The 17,511-nt window shown below is 42.4% G+C and overlaps 1 protein-coding gene across 1 annotated transcript; it reads right to left on the bottom strand.

The window, feature by feature from the left end:
• Nucleotides 1-3,773: 3,773 nt before the first annotated feature.
• Nucleotides 3,774-16,499, bottom strand: LOC137890811 (death-associated protein kinase 1-like; the record flags this gene model as incomplete). Its single annotated transcript, XM_068735043.1, has 10 exons — nucleotides 15,529-16,499; nucleotides 15,318-15,407; nucleotides 14,171-14,263; nucleotides 10,902-11,021; nucleotides 9,283-9,381; nucleotides 8,536-8,634; nucleotides 6,648-6,746; nucleotides 6,309-6,506; nucleotides 5,573-5,770; nucleotides 3,774-3,872 (listed from the first exon to the last, which is right to left on the bottom strand). Coding segments are annotated over exons 1-10 (1,134 nt in total), but the record flags the coding sequence as incomplete, so codon positions are not given.
• Between the last annotated feature and the right edge of the window lie 1,012 nt (nucleotides 16,500-17,511).

A 17,511-nucleotide genomic window follows, 5' to 3' on the forward strand; every position in this document is an offset into this window, starting at 1 on the left:
TTCCTTGTCAAAACTTAAAAGCCCACATTACCCACAATGCCTTTCGACCGCCGTCTGTTCAGTCGCAGATTCAGGTGTGTTCTGCTAGAAGCGGTAGCCTCTAGCAACCGGCCTCACGCAGAGATGCTGAGCTACAGAGATCTCACTCCTTAATAACTCCACGCCCACAGTTTTCTTTTTCATTTTCAAATTTGTGGTCTTTAGCCCCAACCGACACCGACTCAAGTGACATCATTTATCAGGCTTCACTACATCTTACTCTCATATGCAGCGATACTCCCTGAATACCTAAATCGTTTCCCTTTCAAGCACTGAACTCTCAGTTAATTGCAGTGTTTTAATTACAGCTGCAAACACACACACACACACACACACACACACACACACACACACACACACACACACACACACACACACACACACACACACACACACACACACACACACACACACACACACACACACACACACACACACACACACACACACACACACAGCCCTACTGCGTTCCTCTCTCTCCAGTTTCCCTTGAACACACACCGACACAGAAACACCACAGTCCCGACAAATTTAAAGTGTCTCTCAGTAACGCAGCCATCTGTCAGCGTCCGGCTCTCTGGCTGCTGCTCCACAGGGAGGAACTGCATCGACAGCCTGAAACACCCACAGAGAGCTTCCTGTTCCTGCAGACCGTTACGCCAAAAGACGTTCAACTGGGTTTGTTGTGAAAGGATAAAGAGTCTTTAATCTACAAAAAAAACCCAACAACAATACGCACTAAAGACATTTTCTAGCTTTATTCCCTTCTTGGTTTTAAGCGTTCTCTGATCAGGTCACATCATATCAAAAGAGCACAAAAACCTTTAAGCCGTTCGGTTCGGCTAAATGTCAGAAATGTAAATTAATGACTGAAGCCGACCACTTAGTGCGATTCACGTGTGAGCAAATTCCCGGGACTCGCTCTTACAGACGGCAGGAGCGTTACGACTACAACTACCGCTGCTTGGCAACTGGCAGATGACGCGAGTGTGGCTGGTGTTTTGTTGGCCACGCGACTAATATTAGAGCGATGGATCATCTGTAGTATCTCTCCTCCGAGGGAAAGAAGAGAAGAGGAATGATGACAGGCAACAGAGGACGAAATAAAAGTGAGCAAACAATAACGATCGAGCCCTGAGCTCACCGTCCGCTGCTCCACAACAAGCCGCTGGACGATGAATTATACATCTCAATATGAGCTTTTATATTAAACATGCATAGCACATCGGCTGTCATACAATATTAACAGCTAGAGAATGCAGAGAGAGAGAGAGAAGGACATCTGGCAGTGGAGCCTTCCTGGAACTGATTGTCTGAATTAAAGCAGATGAAAAATGATATTTGTTCATCAGATCAGAGTGAAATAATAATCTTAAACTCAATAAAGTGACAAAGAATTCAACTTTTTAAGTTTATAACAAAGAGTACTCCATGTTGACCAGATGTCTATGTACATTTAGAGGACAGATAATGTTACTGGTGAAGAATTACTGAAGTTCAGATTTCAAGCCTTCAGGTGGTTCATGGGTTTAAATCTAATACGATTACACAAGACTGTATTGATCCAGAGACTGCAAATTCACAATAGATTAATCTAATAATCTGATCTGAACTCGATGCACGGCTGCAACTGACCATTATTTTCATTAAGCTGCTGAAGATTTTCTTGAGGAAAAAAAGGGGAACATTTCCTAAAATCCACGTCAACATATTCAAATGTGGTGTTTTAACAGTCCAACCCCCCGAAAATATAAAATGTATCATCATATAAGACAAACAAAAGCCTTAAATGAAACTGAAAACCATCGAAATCTGGACATCGTTGATTGAAAATTACAAACTATTAATCGATTATCTAAATCTTTCTGTAAATCGACTAATCTGGATATCTTTTCAGCTCGACCTCACTGCATGGAAGCCATTAGGATCAAACTCACTCGTATCCAGATAAATGCGTGACTCTGCTCTGTTTGATGAAAGCTCTGATAGCCGGCGGCTGTAACTACACTCACTGCACATTAGAATTAGTGTGTTTTGTAATTGTGACCCTACAAGAGAAACTTTGTTTGTTTGGTTGGAAATGTAACGACACGTACTAACAAGTGAAGAGGAAGCACTGAACGATGAATATACACTCTGAATAACTTATTCCTGAAAGTCATTTTAGTTATGCTTTAGTTTACCGCTCCATAGTTTCTTAATTGTTACCCAAAGATTTCCTGGAAATAACTAATTTGGTACTAATTATAAAGGGAAGAAAGAACTCTGATTAATTTATTCAAATGTATTACTAGAGGAGTCTGTTAGTTGGAGCACAGCAGCTCAGCTACACATGTACAAATGTGAAATTTGAAGCACAAAATTCAACATGTCTGAAGAATTACGTCAACAAAAAATAAATGAAACATTTATATTTACTTGGATTTAATTTGAGCGGTTCTTTAAAGAACATTCCTCTAGAAATCAACTTACAAACTCAAATAACTGTCTCAGAACTTTGCCTCTTTAACCTATAATTAGTACCAGGTTACATATGTATATATTTATTACAGGTAACTTCTACCTAATCAGGAAATAAAACATGACCATCATTTAAGTCACAACTTATCTTTCTTAAGAAAATGTATTTCTTTCTTCTTCCTCATTTCTCGTCACAGAAATGTTGTGAACAAAGCAAAATAAGATGACGATCTGGCAATGGTCGCCACGTTTTTATAGAAGACGACGTCCAGAAACGTCCCGACACAGCAAAATAAGAAGATACAGGCAGAGGGAAGAGTCACCAGCACACATGTAATGACTATTTTTCTATCTATACGTTGTTTATTTAGAAGAAAAAAATCCTCTTGAATGTATTCTTCCATCATGTCACTCTCACTGGTGAGGACTTTAATTAAGATGCACGTCACACATCTCAGCTCTGTTCAGACATTCAGAAGTTTATTTTCACTCCCAGTGGATATCGCAGAGATTCTAAAGATACCGAATATTCTTGGCTTTATTGCACAAAAAAACATAGAACATTTGTATCTAATGCAATGGTGTCGCTACTGAAAAGTGTCACTTTCAAACAGGCACCACTGTGAGGAACAAAACTGTTTAGTCAAAACATTGAGGCTACTTAAAAGGAGAAATTTAAGGTGAGCAACAGGGTTGAAGAGGTTGAATTAATTTCAATAACAAAAAGACGTTTAAGCTTTAAAACCAGAGGCTGGGATTGTAAAAGAATGGCGGTGCAGCTCGGTATCAGGAGGGCAGCTCGAATAATGAATTCCTGCAGATTGAATCCAGGAAGAGTTAAAAAGCTGCCATCAGCTGTCTGCTTTTATTAAGTGTGTGTGAGAAGTGAGCAGCTCTGCAGCTCAAGCAGGAAATGAACGACTCACCAACAACTGTTACTGTGATTTAAACAAACAGAGACGGAGACATTTTCAGTTTGTATAATATATGAGCTGTGTTATGTATGTTGTTTATGCATTCAATCAACCAGGGCGGAAGATCTCAGAAGAGACATATCAAAAAATATATATAATGAATTTAAATGCCAAGAAGCTGCACTGGATTTTAAAATATATTTTCACAATTACCCGCAGCGACACGATGCATTGAGACACGATGCATTGAGACACGTAGCATTGAGACACGTAGCGGCTGAATGAGACGCGCGTTTAAGCGTCTGTCGCTGCAACGCGAAGGGGAGCGGTCGGAAAGAAGAAAGCCGCGCGGTGACTTACGTTGGTGACGGCGTCGATGTTGGCTCCGGCCAGGCAGAGGTGGCGGACCACCTCGAGGCTCCCGTTGTTCGCAGCCAGGTGGAGGGGAGTCCTGCCGTGCTGGGTGAAGAGACAAACAAACGACAGACGCGTCATGTATAAAACTGCAAAGCCAGGACACAGAGGTGGAAAAATAACAACGTAGAGATCCTGCAGCACGAGACACAGCTGGGACGAGAATGTCTGGTCCACCAAACCAGAGAAACCATGTTTAGGCTCTGATGTGGGTCGTAAAGGAATATTGAGAGCAATCGCAAACTGTTAACGGTGTATGAGAGCGACGCCACAGTTTATAGTGAGATAATATTCTAAAGATGGTGATTAGAGAGGCCATCTATCGTGCCATCAATCAGTGGAACAGCTGCCCACTTTTACATACGTCAATCCTGCAGCAAATCCTCATTCAAATACCATTTAAAAAGTACATTACTTAAGCAGCTGATCAACAGTCCAGAGTCTGTCATGTATAATGACTTGTTCTTGTTCCCTGGTGACAGCCCTCACAGACTAATTCATAGATTAATTCTAAGATGTATTAATTTAAGAGGATACAAGTGGATGTACAAGGAATTAATGTAGAGAAAAGTTGAACGGCCGCTCCCTTATTACAACACAATTAGGAGGTGATCGTGAGTTAACCATTGTGTGACACAAATGTGATGTTGTACAAGTACTTCTCACCACACCCCAAACGCTGGCACTCCTATGAAAGCTCTCTGGGCCAGGAGTCAAAAGAAAAACGCGTTGGAAAACATCGATACCCACGACAGAGTACACTTGTTTGGAAAGCAGCGCTCCAATCGATTCCCTTTTGTCACAACTTGAGAAAACGAGAAGGCATTCATCCCGTTTTATTTGGCTGTAAACAGAGCAGGAGACATTTTCAATTCCACCCTTCTCATTTTCCTCCCCAGTGTCTGCAGCTGACAGAGAAGACAAATCCAGGCATCGACTCAGCAACGTGTGACATGCTGCTTTAGATAAGCTTTGGAAAAAAAAATGAAAAAAAAAAGGATAGTGAGAATAATGAATAAATCAAAACATCTCCGTCACTTTCCCTCAACTATTCTGGGGGAGAAAAAGAAAACTGCTTCCGCACGCGGAAAATAGAAAATACAAAGTGGAAAAAAGGCAGAAACATGTGTGGGAAGTCGTGCTTGGCAGAGAGACAGAGCATGATGGAATCTTCAGCCAGATATAAACCAGTTATGTGACAGCGCCCAAAAAGGACCAGTTCACCAAAATAGAAAAAAAAAGCTGCTTATTTAGCAGATATCAGAATAAAGACCGTTTTCAAGCCAAAATAAAATGCTCACAGATGTTAAAACCCTCAGGCTGCATGTATTTATACTTACAGAAATCCCTTTAATCCCTTTTAATATGTTCGCTCTCTGTTTATTTATCCCTCTATTCAGCCTGTGATTAGCTCTAGTTCAGCCTGGATGGAACAGCCAACACTACATAGTCAAAAGTATGTGGACACTGAAGCCCTATGTGACTGTTACAACATCTCATTTCCACACCACAGGCACGAAACCTGCAGCTATAACAACCAATGGTCTTTCGGAAGGGCTTTCCACCAGATGTTGGAACCTGGCTGCAGGAGATTTACTCCCATTGAGCCAAGGGAGCGTGGTGAGGTCCAACACTGATTTTGGGCCGATAAGTTTTGGCTTGTTCCAGTTCATCCCAGAGGTGTTGGATGGGGTTGAGGTCAGGGCAAGTCAGACAGGTTCTGCGGTTCGCTGGTTTGTCCTCACCTTGTTGGGGACGTCGAGGCCTGCCTTGGCGCCGCAGATCGCCGTGACGACGGGGAGGTTTCCGTCCTTGCAGGCGATGTGCAGCGGCGTGTTGCCATGGCGATCCTGCTGGTCCATGTGGCAGCGGTGCCTGAGGAGGCAGCGGACCACATCGACCTGACACCTCCGTACGGCCAGGTGCAGCGCCGTGTGGCCGTCCTGCAGAGAGGGAGGGAGTGAGTGAGTGAGTGAGTGAGTGAGTGAGTGAGTGAGTGAGTGAGTGAGTGAGTGAGTGAGTGAGTGAGTGAGTGAGTGAGTGAGAGAGAGAGAGAGAGAGAGAGAGAGAGAGAGAGAGAGAGAGACACACACACACACACACACACACACACACACACACACACACACACACACACACACACACACACACACACACACACACACACACACACACACACACACACACACACACACACAATGTAAATCCTCCAGTGTCACATTATTGAATGTCGGTGATCCTAAACACATTTGTGTTCAATGTGTGTTCAGATGTGGTCAACTAATCAATTCAATTCTGCTTTATTGGCATGAAAGTTTAGAAACAGTGTTGCCAAAGCATCTAATTAACTTTAACTTATTTTGTAACTAACCTCTCTTTCTAATAGAAAACCGACAATAAAACTGGGTTAATGTCTTTGCATTGTTATTAAAGTTGTGGTGGAGTCAGACATGAAGATAAATGATCCACATCAAGCATCACCTTGTCAGTCGCCTCTATGTCGGCCCCGTGCTTCACCAGGCACTCCACGATGTCCACAAAGCCCCGGGCGGACGCCGTCAGCAGCGGACTCTCCCCCTCGCGGTTCTTTGCGTCCGCGTGGCAACCCGCCTGGCAGAGCGCTCGGGCCACTGGCGAGTAACCGTGCCACGCCGCGCAGTGCAGCGGGGTCTCCTGCTCCTGGAGATGGAAACGCAAAAAGAACAAGTATCAACACTAGGTTATCCTGCTACGTGCGCGTGTGCGTGTGTGTGTGTGTGTGTGTGTGTGTGTGTCTGTGTGTGTGTGTGTGTGTGTGTGTGTGTGAGAAGGTGTGCTTACCCTGTCAGCCAGGTCTGGGTTGGCTCGGATGCTGCACAGGTAGCTCACCACATCCACGTTGCCGTAGCGGGCCGCCACGTGAAGAGCGGTCTCCCCAGACTGGAGGACACAACAGAGGATTAACACCAAACCACCAGCAGGTCAAATGTACAGTAAGACGGATGCAAACCACAACTTGAAATGAACCTCTAGCTCTATCTCTAACGTTGGAATGCTTAGGCCTGGAGTTTATTCCTCATACATCTGCCATTCGCTCCTCTCGCGCACGCAATTTCCTCGCCGTCATCGTTTGGCGCCGTCAACCATGATATCAGCTGTTCTGATCAGCTGGTCTCTTCTATCCAGAAGCTTGCTGCTGTGTCTTTTTAAATAGGATTGCATCTCTGCCTTCACAGCCTCATCAGTCACCAGCATTGTCTGGACTCCATGAGGGGATTTATCTTGTAGCTCTTGATTAAAAAAATCTCCCTGTAGAGTCCAAGCGCTAAAGACTCCGTCTTATCATCAGTTTATAATAAATAAATTATCTTCTCTTCATCTCACTTGTCTCTTCTGACTGAAATGAAGAAACAGGATGTTTTGGAGTTTTCACAATAATTACTTTCATGCAGTGCGTCCCTTGATGGACACTTGAAGACCGCCCGAAAAGCCTCAACAGCAACATTTTATGTCCAACAAATAATCATTATTCAAATTGCAAGACATTTATTCACAAATTTGAATACAAAAAAATGATATAGTTGTTTGTGGTTGGGTCTTCTTCTTTGGGTGCGGTTGCTACAAATGGTCCTCACAGCAAATGTTGTGTACGTTACCTTGTACAACCTGAACACCTGCGAGGCCTCGTTGATAACAACATCAGCCTTGGTGATATTCGTGCAAAGTGAAATCTTGTTTACTGAATCTGTAAGGCTGCAGCGTAACACCGGAGCAATCCAGTTTTTACGCTCCGCTTCCATGTGGAAGAATAACGTAAAGCAGTGACATTCAGGGATGTGATGATCCTCCCGTTAGTCGTGCCACTTCCGCCGAGTCAGCCGCTTTTCCAAAACCTCCACTCAAACAAGACCTTCCAGATTTTACCGTCCCTCGCGCGCAGACTCTTTAGCCATCGATCCATCAGCTTGAACCTTATGGCTGCCAGTCAGAGAGGAAGCTCGTTAGCAGAGGAGCTGCTTATGTGAAACGACTCCCATCCCCTAAAATAGCATCTAATGGATCTATGCTGGGGGGTGGGGGGGGGGAACTAACTTTACAGGTCTATTTAATTAAGAGAACTACATAAACAGTAAAGGCAAAAGAAAAGATTCACCTTGTTAAAAAGGCCTTTCTCATAAGAGGATGACTTGGTCGCACACACACACACCTCGGTTTGTGATTATAAAGTTATCGAGTAATAAAGTGAGATGAAACTTTAATGATGCTCGCAGACAGAAGAGGACTCCACCGACGGTAAAAATGATTGAAGAGATTGGAAAAACAAATGCTTTTGGGATTTCGTCTGCCTCTGTGATCGAGGACACGCACACACGCACGCACGCACACGCACACACACTCAGCAAAACCTGTTTCTATAGCAACTGCAAATAAGCTGATAAAATGCCAGAGTAACTGGTTTTTGCTCCCCAGGTGCTCACTGTGGTGAGCGCGCGCGTGTGTGTGTGTGTGTGTGTGTGTGTGTGTGTGTGTGTGTGTGTGTGTGTGTGTGTGTGTGTGTGTGTGTGTGTGCGTGCGTGCGTGCGTGCGTGCGTGCGTGCGTATCTGGGCATTTCAGAAAATCAAAGTAATGCTTCTCAGGAGATTTGATGGGTAGGAGTGTGTGAGTAATTGCTGATAGATAACGCAGTGTAGCGAGTAGTAGTGAGTGTGTGTGTGTGTGTTGATTCACCTTATCTTGGACATCCAGAGGGCATTTCTTTTCATGGAGGAATTTCAGGGTCTCGACGTGGCCGTGTCTCGCTGCGTAGTAGATAGCGTTGGCTCCACTCTTGAAGGTTCGAGAAGAGAAGAAAAAAAAAAAAATTCCAGGATTTATCCCTGACCTTTATGAGAAAATCAAGCTCTCCGGGAATGTGTCTGCAGCCAGATGATATGAACACAGCCTTGACAAAGAGCTTGGAACGGTTGTGAGGATGTGCTAGCACCCTGCCTTCCCACTTAAAAAGTGTTCTTCACAACTTAGAGCTGCACTTCAATATTTGAGAGAATAATCGTTATTTGAAGCCCTACTTCGGGTCCATACCACAACTACAACTTTAACTACTTATCTTTTTATTTCATAATTACAAATCACTTAAAAATTGGGCCCTGTGTGCACAAGACCGACAGTAATGTTGGCGTTAGTACGTCTAATTCATGCCAATAGTTTTTCATACTTTCTAGTATACATGTTGGTACAGATGGATGCTGTTAATTGAAGGATCTATATCTATTTAAAACATGTGGGTTTAGCATATGCTAGTCTCTACAGTGCTTTGTGCAGCCGAGTGCAATGAGTTCATGTATTTATAGTGTAAATAGCCCCCCGTCGTAATCTGTCACATTCTTCCGCTCCGACGCCTTTAATGTGCGTCTATTAAACTCCACGGCCGGCTGTCAGAGGCGCTCCGATTGGACCAAACAGACGAGGCCTTACCTTGTCGTGGGCCTGGATCTCGGCACCTTTCCTCATCAGCACCTCGATGATCTGGATGTTGCCACAGCCGCCTGCAATCAGCAGGGGAGGAGTCCCATGCTGCAACGTACGCACACGACAGAGTTTTTAGTTTTCAGTGACCCCGATGAGTTTGTGTGTCTGTAAAGTGGAGCTGAATGCCTCAATCGGACTAATTACACCTTATGAATATGGGAAGAAAAAGTTGATTCTGTTCTATAGTATCTCACAAACCTTAGGTGTTAAGGAAACACATTTGGACAGACTCATGAGAGGATTTAGACAGTATTGATGTCTACGGTGTGTTTGAGTCACTGCATGGTGATGGAGACATAAGCAGTAAAAGAAAAGGAGGAAAGAGGATGGACGAAAATGGAGATGACGTCCCTGAACTTCCTCTTCCTCTTCCTCCTCCTCCTCCTCCTCCTCGTCCTCGTGTTGCCATTACCTCATTCTCCCTCTCCTCTTCTCCTCTACACTTCACTGAGTTTAATGACTTCACGTTTCCCTCCCATCGCCCATCAGCTGTCAACAAACGTCAAACAAATCTCCTCCAACGAAACAGCAAATAGATTGAAGAGAGAGTTGTTAAGTCTGGATACGAACCTAAACATCTGTTCTCTGCACTTCATTCTCTTATTAAATGTACGCAACTACAACAACCTCCTTTAACTCCGCTTCCATTCTGTCATGCTCTTTTCTTTCTGTTAATATATTTAAATAAACACTTGAACAATCATATTTTGAACTCGTCTGTTTCTTCATTTTTTTGGGCCTATTTTCAGCTCAAAACAACTATTCTCCACTTTTCATTTCCATGTCATCCACTATTTTTGTTATTCATGTGAGAGAGACACACACGAGGATAAATGTAGATGAAAAATGACTTCTTTCTGTCCGTTCAGAAGCTGATTTGTTGCCCGTTAATGTGCAGAAATCTGCTTCTGTTTGGGATGATCATACCCAAGAGACTTTCCCTCAAGAACTGGACATCTGTCTCTCTGTCTGTCTGTTTCTCATGCGGTGATTGAACTTAATGAACGCTTCCTTACATCTGAGGAAATGTTGCTCAAACAGAAAAATGTTGATCCGGGGTTTATGACTTCCCTTCATGCAAGTAGTATAAAACCTACACATTTAAATATTTCTATCTCTGTCTGGAGTTTTCTTTTGTTTTGTTCTGCTCGTCTTGGGGACAACAGTTGTAGCTTTAAACTAACAAAAATCAAACTCCATCTCTTCACCCTAAAATGAAGCACAGACTTGCACAATCACGAGATCACAAAATGGACTTCTTGATCTCGTGATGTGGAGCTTCCATTCATCGCGTCACATTTGCTTCAGGGTGGAACATGAGGACAAGCTGACAAATGGTTAAAAAGACCCCGGACCCCGAAGACACTGAGCTGAACTGACGTCTGTGTTTGTGGGAAAGTGGACCGCACCGACATTCCTTCAGATCATGACGACGTATATTCTAGTATATTCTGGGGGTTTGAATTTATCATCAAAATGTAACAGGAGACATTTCACACATTTCACAAATAAAAAACAAACAAACCAGCTTTAATACTATTCATGTACGCGTCTGCGTTGGTCACCTTGTTGGGCTGGTTGACGTCGTAACTGTTCAAGGAGCCGAGCAGATGCTGCAGACCGGGCACGTTGTCGTCGTTGATGGCGTGGATGATGGCCTTCATCACAAAGGAGTCTTCCTCATCCTAGACAGGTGGGAAAGATAGTTACTCCTTTAACTGTTCACAGGATGACGATGAAATCCTGTGAACATTAATCCTGAGAATTCTTTCTATCACATGCTCCCTCCCTTAAGTCTCTCTTTCATCTTTTTCCTCATGCATGAAATCACACAGAAACAAACAGGCTTTTCTTCTTTCTTTTTCTTTTTTTCCACAACAGCACTTCAAGTTCAAAATGTATCTTTTTTTTATTTTTTTATTTTCTGTCCATGACATGTGACCCGAAGACCTTCAGCCGGACGGCACAGAAATCAGCTGTGATGCTCTGCTGCACAAAGAGACGAGGACGAGAGAGGCAGGGAGGTGAGGAGGAGGAGGAGGAGGAGGAGGAGGAGGAGGTGGGAGGAGGAGGTGGGAGGCGAGGCTGATGTGGCATTTGTTCTGCCAAGCGTGACACTCCAGCTACATTCCTCAACAGACCCTCCCTGCTGGGAGAGCCACGACTAAACCACCTCAGAGGAGCTGCAAACCGCCTGCTGGGGATTCGCCGTCAACAAAGTCGTTTGTGGATTTTTTTTTTGGCCTTCTACAAATTGTAATTCACGACACAGGATGGAGAGGTTTTACCAAATATCTCTTTGACGTGTAATAACGGTTCCCACCGTTTTCAGGAGATCATTCATAACTTCCTCTCTGTGGAAGAATCATTCAAAAGACACGCAGTCTATCGCTGTAATTCATCTATGAAATTATCTCTTACATGCTTAGAAATTATGACAAATTGACCATAGAAGAATATAATATCAATAACTAATAATTTTGCCCTTTCAGATGATATTGTGATCTGTTTTGGGGAGCTCTGATGGATAGACAAGTCGTTCATTCTCAGCTTAAAGAAACTATAATTTTCCATGACATTGGAGACAAATGTCAAAATGACTTCTCATTAAATGGACGAAGGGGGTTGGTATCCGGAAAATAAAGATTTGGTCTTGTGACAAAAATTGAAGCAGCAGTTGTCAGAGAGGCTGAGAAGTGCGGGCAGTGGAAATGAGTAATGCTCTTCTGTCCTTCATGAAGTTATTTTTGGGGCGGTTTGTTCAGGTGACTAAACCTCCTATGCTTGTTACCATGGCAGGCTGACTCTACAAAAATACATTCCTAACTGAGTCATCCATTACTCTGCAAGTTCTTTTTTTAGCTCAATAACTCATTCGTTGATTGAATGGAAAGTGTGATAACTGGTCATCTCAGTCATTTATTAAGAACAAATGGTTTCAACTCGCTTCTCGTTTTGCCTTAATTTCAGCCACATCACATGAAGAACAATTTCAACAAAGAAATATCAACAAATCTAAGATCTTTTTTTTGCAATAACAAACCATCGGATTCATTTTATTCGGCTTTGAGGTCCATTTCACCCAAATGGCAACATGCAAACTGAAATTTGCAACATAAGAATAATTCCTCTCATGTTCACTTTGACACGTTTCCTTCAGTAAAACAATTATTTTATTTGAAATTGATTATGTAGACAAACTTAAGGCACTAAACTGCCTTAAGTTTAGTGCTCCTTCTACAACGGGCCATGATGCTTTGATCCTGGACTCTTTTGTTTAGGGAGTCTAGGACCGCCTCTGAGTCGAGAACAAGATCTGGTAACTGATACCAAATACTTTGAGTACTGTGGTTTTATTTTGATCAAAATGATTCAGTAGTAGTCACTGGGTAGTGACAGGGACGTGTCCCTACCAAACTGAAGTTGAGATATTAAATCTGATGGCTAGAATAAAACTATAGAATCACTAAATGATCCAGTGGACTCGTGTGTTTCTATGTAACCTCTTAACATCGAGGTTATCTGGGAAAGAGAACTTTGAAATAGGAATTTAAAGTGATATATAATTCTTACTCTCCACATTTTACAGATTAAACAATGAACCGGACTAGAATTTGCAGTCCGCCGATAAGTTGCAGTCTCCATCCATGTCTGTTTTCCAACAGTCAGCACTTTTATCCTATCAGACATTTGTATCAAATTGTCTTAATTAGCCTATGAATTCTTGAGTTATGGCCAAAAGCGTGTTTTATCTGACCACCAAATTCTAAATCAGTTTATCCTCGAGTCCAGGTAAACATTTGGAGAAAACAATTGTGAAACAGTTGCTGGTGCGGAGTCATGAAAACGATTAATCAATAACTAAAACAATCACTACTACTAATACTTCCTCCGCTCTCACCGATGCGTGAACTTACTCCCATTCTCCGACACGGAACACAAACGACTTCTTAGTAGAAAGTTTACAGAGGGGCCGCTGCACTGAAACCCACCTCTGAGTGGAGTCTTTAAGTAAAGCACTTGACCCTAGGAGCTGCTCAGCCAATAAAGAAACAACAAAGATCTCTGAGAAAGCTTCTAGTGCTGCTGCAGCTCTGTTGGTGGACTACAGGGGGCGCTCAGCTCTACCTGCCAGCTCACCTGAGACACCAGGAAGTTGCTGCGTACTAGTCTGATGAGGAAACGGGCCCGGCCTCGGCCCGCTGGCTTAGTAAATGATTAAACCTCTCACCGAGGCTGCAGTGTTTACATCTCACGCATAGACACGCATATAGGGATTCGTACTGTGTGTGGTACTATGACAAACTCAAACAAACTGGGTCGTGTACTAAACGAGTTTCCTCCTCACATTCCTATAAGCTCACACTGCTTTTGAGGTTACACACAGTGAAATTCCAACAATTCTACAAACGCCTGACCTGTGGCACTGGTGGGAAAACGAGGAGCAGATCAATTACACGCAGGAGCTCAAGATCCTCAGAGGGATTGTGGAGTTAGAAATACCAGAGCTGTAACTGAGAGCTCGGGGTCCTAACAAGAAAATGCACTTCACTAAAAGCAATCAGAAACTCATGAAGCTGCCAGTCTCCTGTTAATTAGGTCTATTTGGTTTGTATTAAAGATAGGGCCGCAGAGATAAAACCAATGCTTCTCTTGTTGTGGATTTTTTTTTTTTTTACTAAAGTGCAATTTAAAGCCTTCGGAGGTGTTAATAGCTGCAAAGCCCAAATCCACTTAATGACTCTGGATCCAGATCTCCGCTGCCTGTCCTGCGCTTTCATGTCTTTATGTACCATTAAAAGCACAACACAGAATCAGTTCTCCAGTTTCTTACCAACGTGTCGTCACTGCGCGCCACACTTATGTTGCTTCTGGACAGGAAGGAGCGGGACAGGCGGTTGCATAAGGAGATAAGTCGGACGGATTGCTGGAAGAGAGAAGAAGAGTATCGGTTGATGAACGAGTAGAACAGGAAGTTAACGAGTTAATGTCAAGTCGTGTTCAGGGGACCATGAACGGAACTGGCAGCTGCAGACACGAAGCAATTTTCTGCTCCGTTTCAATTCAGTTCAGTTTCTTCACTCATTGTCATTCATTCTTTGATAACCCGTCATCCTTCTTACTGTTAGGTGACCAATCTGTAACTGGCCAACGATATCCAAACACCACGAAGGCACAACATTATTATTATTCAAGCATTTATTAAATCTATGCACAAGCTAAGCTGACTGTCCGTCAAATGGCTTCTGGACTAAAACCAAACTTCTTTCTAGCGCTGAACTGAATAGTTGGAAGCTTCATTTTTAATATTGACCTTAAAATTCTGAATACAAATTTGAATGCGCAAATGTTTATTTATTCTATCCATTCACCACAACGTCCAAAAGTCAAAATACATTGAAAAAAGATTCACAACATGTTTTTATCTCACGAAATATTCTAAGTCAATCAATATTTGTTGGCGTTTAGCCTTTTCTAAAGCTACATCTTCTGCTTGTTACACCTTTATCAATTCAAGAAAGTTGATTTCATAAAAAGAGACAAACTCATTTAATCCAATGAATCACTTTAATCAAATTGAGGATTTTGTTCAAAGCGTCATTCTAAAACCTCACTAGAAGTATTTTCTAAACCTGGCACTTTTTAAATCTCACTTCAACAAACTATAGTGTCGCTTCTGCTTCGTCATGTTTTTTTTTTTTTTTTTTTTTTTTTTTTTTTTTTTTTAAATTGTAGTCAAATCGAGGTCACTGTAAAGCCAGAAGCTTCCAGAGTGCCAGACTGGAGCATGAAGACAGAGGCATGACTGCACCGCCAAACCACCACAGATAAACCGGCATGTCATGACAACGCCGGGTCAGCCGTGATGAACCCAAACAGACAAGGAGGCGACCACTGGAGCAGCACTGGCGCTACATCTGAAGGTTGTGTCTTTCCTGAAGCTGGAGTTTCGTGGCGTGTAGAAAACAAAGAACACTTACTTTCCATTTCCTTCGAGCCGCAAACTTCTTGAACTTCTCCATGTTGACGGCCGACTCCTTTCTGCTCAGTGCTTGTTGAGTGTCCTTTGGCTGATTTCACAAACACAGCAAATGTATTGATAGAAGAATGTTATTGGAAATAATGATTTGGTACAGAATCAATCAGACGTTTCAAATATCAACTTCTGCCACAAAACAGAAGAGTCCAAACCTTGATCCAGGGGTGCTGGAGGCTGTCCTGAATCGTCATTCTCTTTCTGTAGACAGAAAATATAAAATGTTTGTTGAGTGTCTTTACATACTGTTCCAGAGTTAACAGTCTAATTCACAGGATTTTAAAGCTCAAAGAATTTAGTGTTTTTGGCCACAGACACACAGTTCACTTTCAACCAAACTATGAAGTAATGTTAATTATTATAAGAAAATACAGTCTCGTTCAGAGGTGGCATTAACAAAAAAAAAATCAAATTTTAGGTACTCAAATAGAAAAATAAATAAAGACGTTAATAAATGTAGAGGATTATAAAAATTCTCCACCCACACATGGATGAGGAAATATGTTTTCATTTCATTTATTTTTATGTTAGCTATATAAAAAAGAGATTAAATCGAATAATGCAACTGTTCATATTCAGAAACACAGCTGTGTGCAGATGGAAGAAAGAAAGCGTCACTCCCATGTGGCTGTAAAGATATGACTATGATGCAGTTGTGAGATGCTAATATCACATCTTGCTATAAAATCGTCATAATCCCTCCTTGACCTTAAAAAGTCCAGAATTATAGACGCAATTTGCATTGTTTTTTTCTTCTAGTCGTGACTCAGCAGTAACAAACTGTGGTGATCTTAAGCCGCGTTCAGAACGACGTCAGCGCTGTGTGAAAAAAAATGCAGACCCTTCATTCGTCATAATGAGGCCACTGGGTCGACACAGTCAGTGAAACCTAACATTTGTCTCAATGTTTTGGCCTCTAATTAGCCATCAAACTCGTGGATCTATCACTTTAACTTGACATCCACAACATTGAATTTAGCCACCGTGGTTAAAATGAAAACAAAGTTGATTAACGGAGCAGTCGATTGACTTTTTGGTAAACAATCATTTAGGTCATTTTTCAAGCAAAAAATTAAATTCGGAAATGAGAGGATTTTCTGATTTTCTCCGTTTACAGCATTGGACTTTGGACTGGTGGTCGGACAAAACAAGACATGTGAATACAGCTTCTTACGGCCCTACTGAAGCCTCACTAGTATAAAATTAGTATAAACTTGACAATATCTCTGCCGGATCAAACAAACAAATACGATTTACACAAATTAAAATACTATCAGATGCTTCGTTCTTATTAAATGAATGCAATATTCAATTGTTTTGATCCCAACTCATCTTCATTCTAAATAGTGTGATGTATTGACCTTTGTTGACCTAAAACATTTCATTTCCTTTTAGAAACTCTTCATACTTCTCTTAAACAACAAAGTCAAATGAGGTACTGACACATCCTACAATTCACGAACAATTAATTTGTCTACCACTTCCCATAAGATACGTAGATCTTAACCGATAGCATACTTAAGTTGGAGAAGATGTTCCCAACGATAACACGTCGTGAACAAAAGCAGAGCTGGTCCCTCTCAGTGTAACTGGGCTGTGGTTGAGAGTAGAGACGCTTCCTTCTCCCACTGTCACCTCCCTTATTACAGCTGCTGTAAACTAACAACTAAAAGACATTGTTTTGAAAGTTTCACTTTGTTCATCGTTAGCCAATATAACCATCAGGGAAACTGGTGCGGCCCAGTAACACACACACACACACACACACACACACACACACACACACACACACACACACACACACACACACACACACACACACACACACACACACCACTTCCTCCTGTCGACGTCTGTTCAATTCCACATCCCTGTTTCTAACCGAGGCTCATGAGTCACAGTAAAACAACAACAACAACACAAACCGATCAGGCTGTGTGAGGAAATGTCCCAATAATCAGAGTGAACAGGGATTGTGCTGCTTGCAGTCCAGCGCCCTGGTGAACATCATCATTGAGTGTCTTCTTCAAGCGAACCTTCATCAATCTTCCTGCCAGCCGAGTGGATCCACGTCTGCTCTACGACGTGGATCCACGTCTGCTCTACGACGTGGATCCACGTCTGCTCTACGACGTGGA

Source organism: Cebidichthys violaceus, unplaced genomic scaffold (genome assembly GCF_023349555.1).
Source record: "Cebidichthys violaceus isolate CVI_PGR_0920_01 unplaced genomic scaffold, fCebVio1.0.p SCAF_690, whole genome shotgun sequence".
Classification (NCBI taxonomy): domain Eukaryota; kingdom Metazoa; phylum Chordata; class Actinopteri; order Perciformes; family Stichaeidae; genus Cebidichthys; species Cebidichthys violaceus.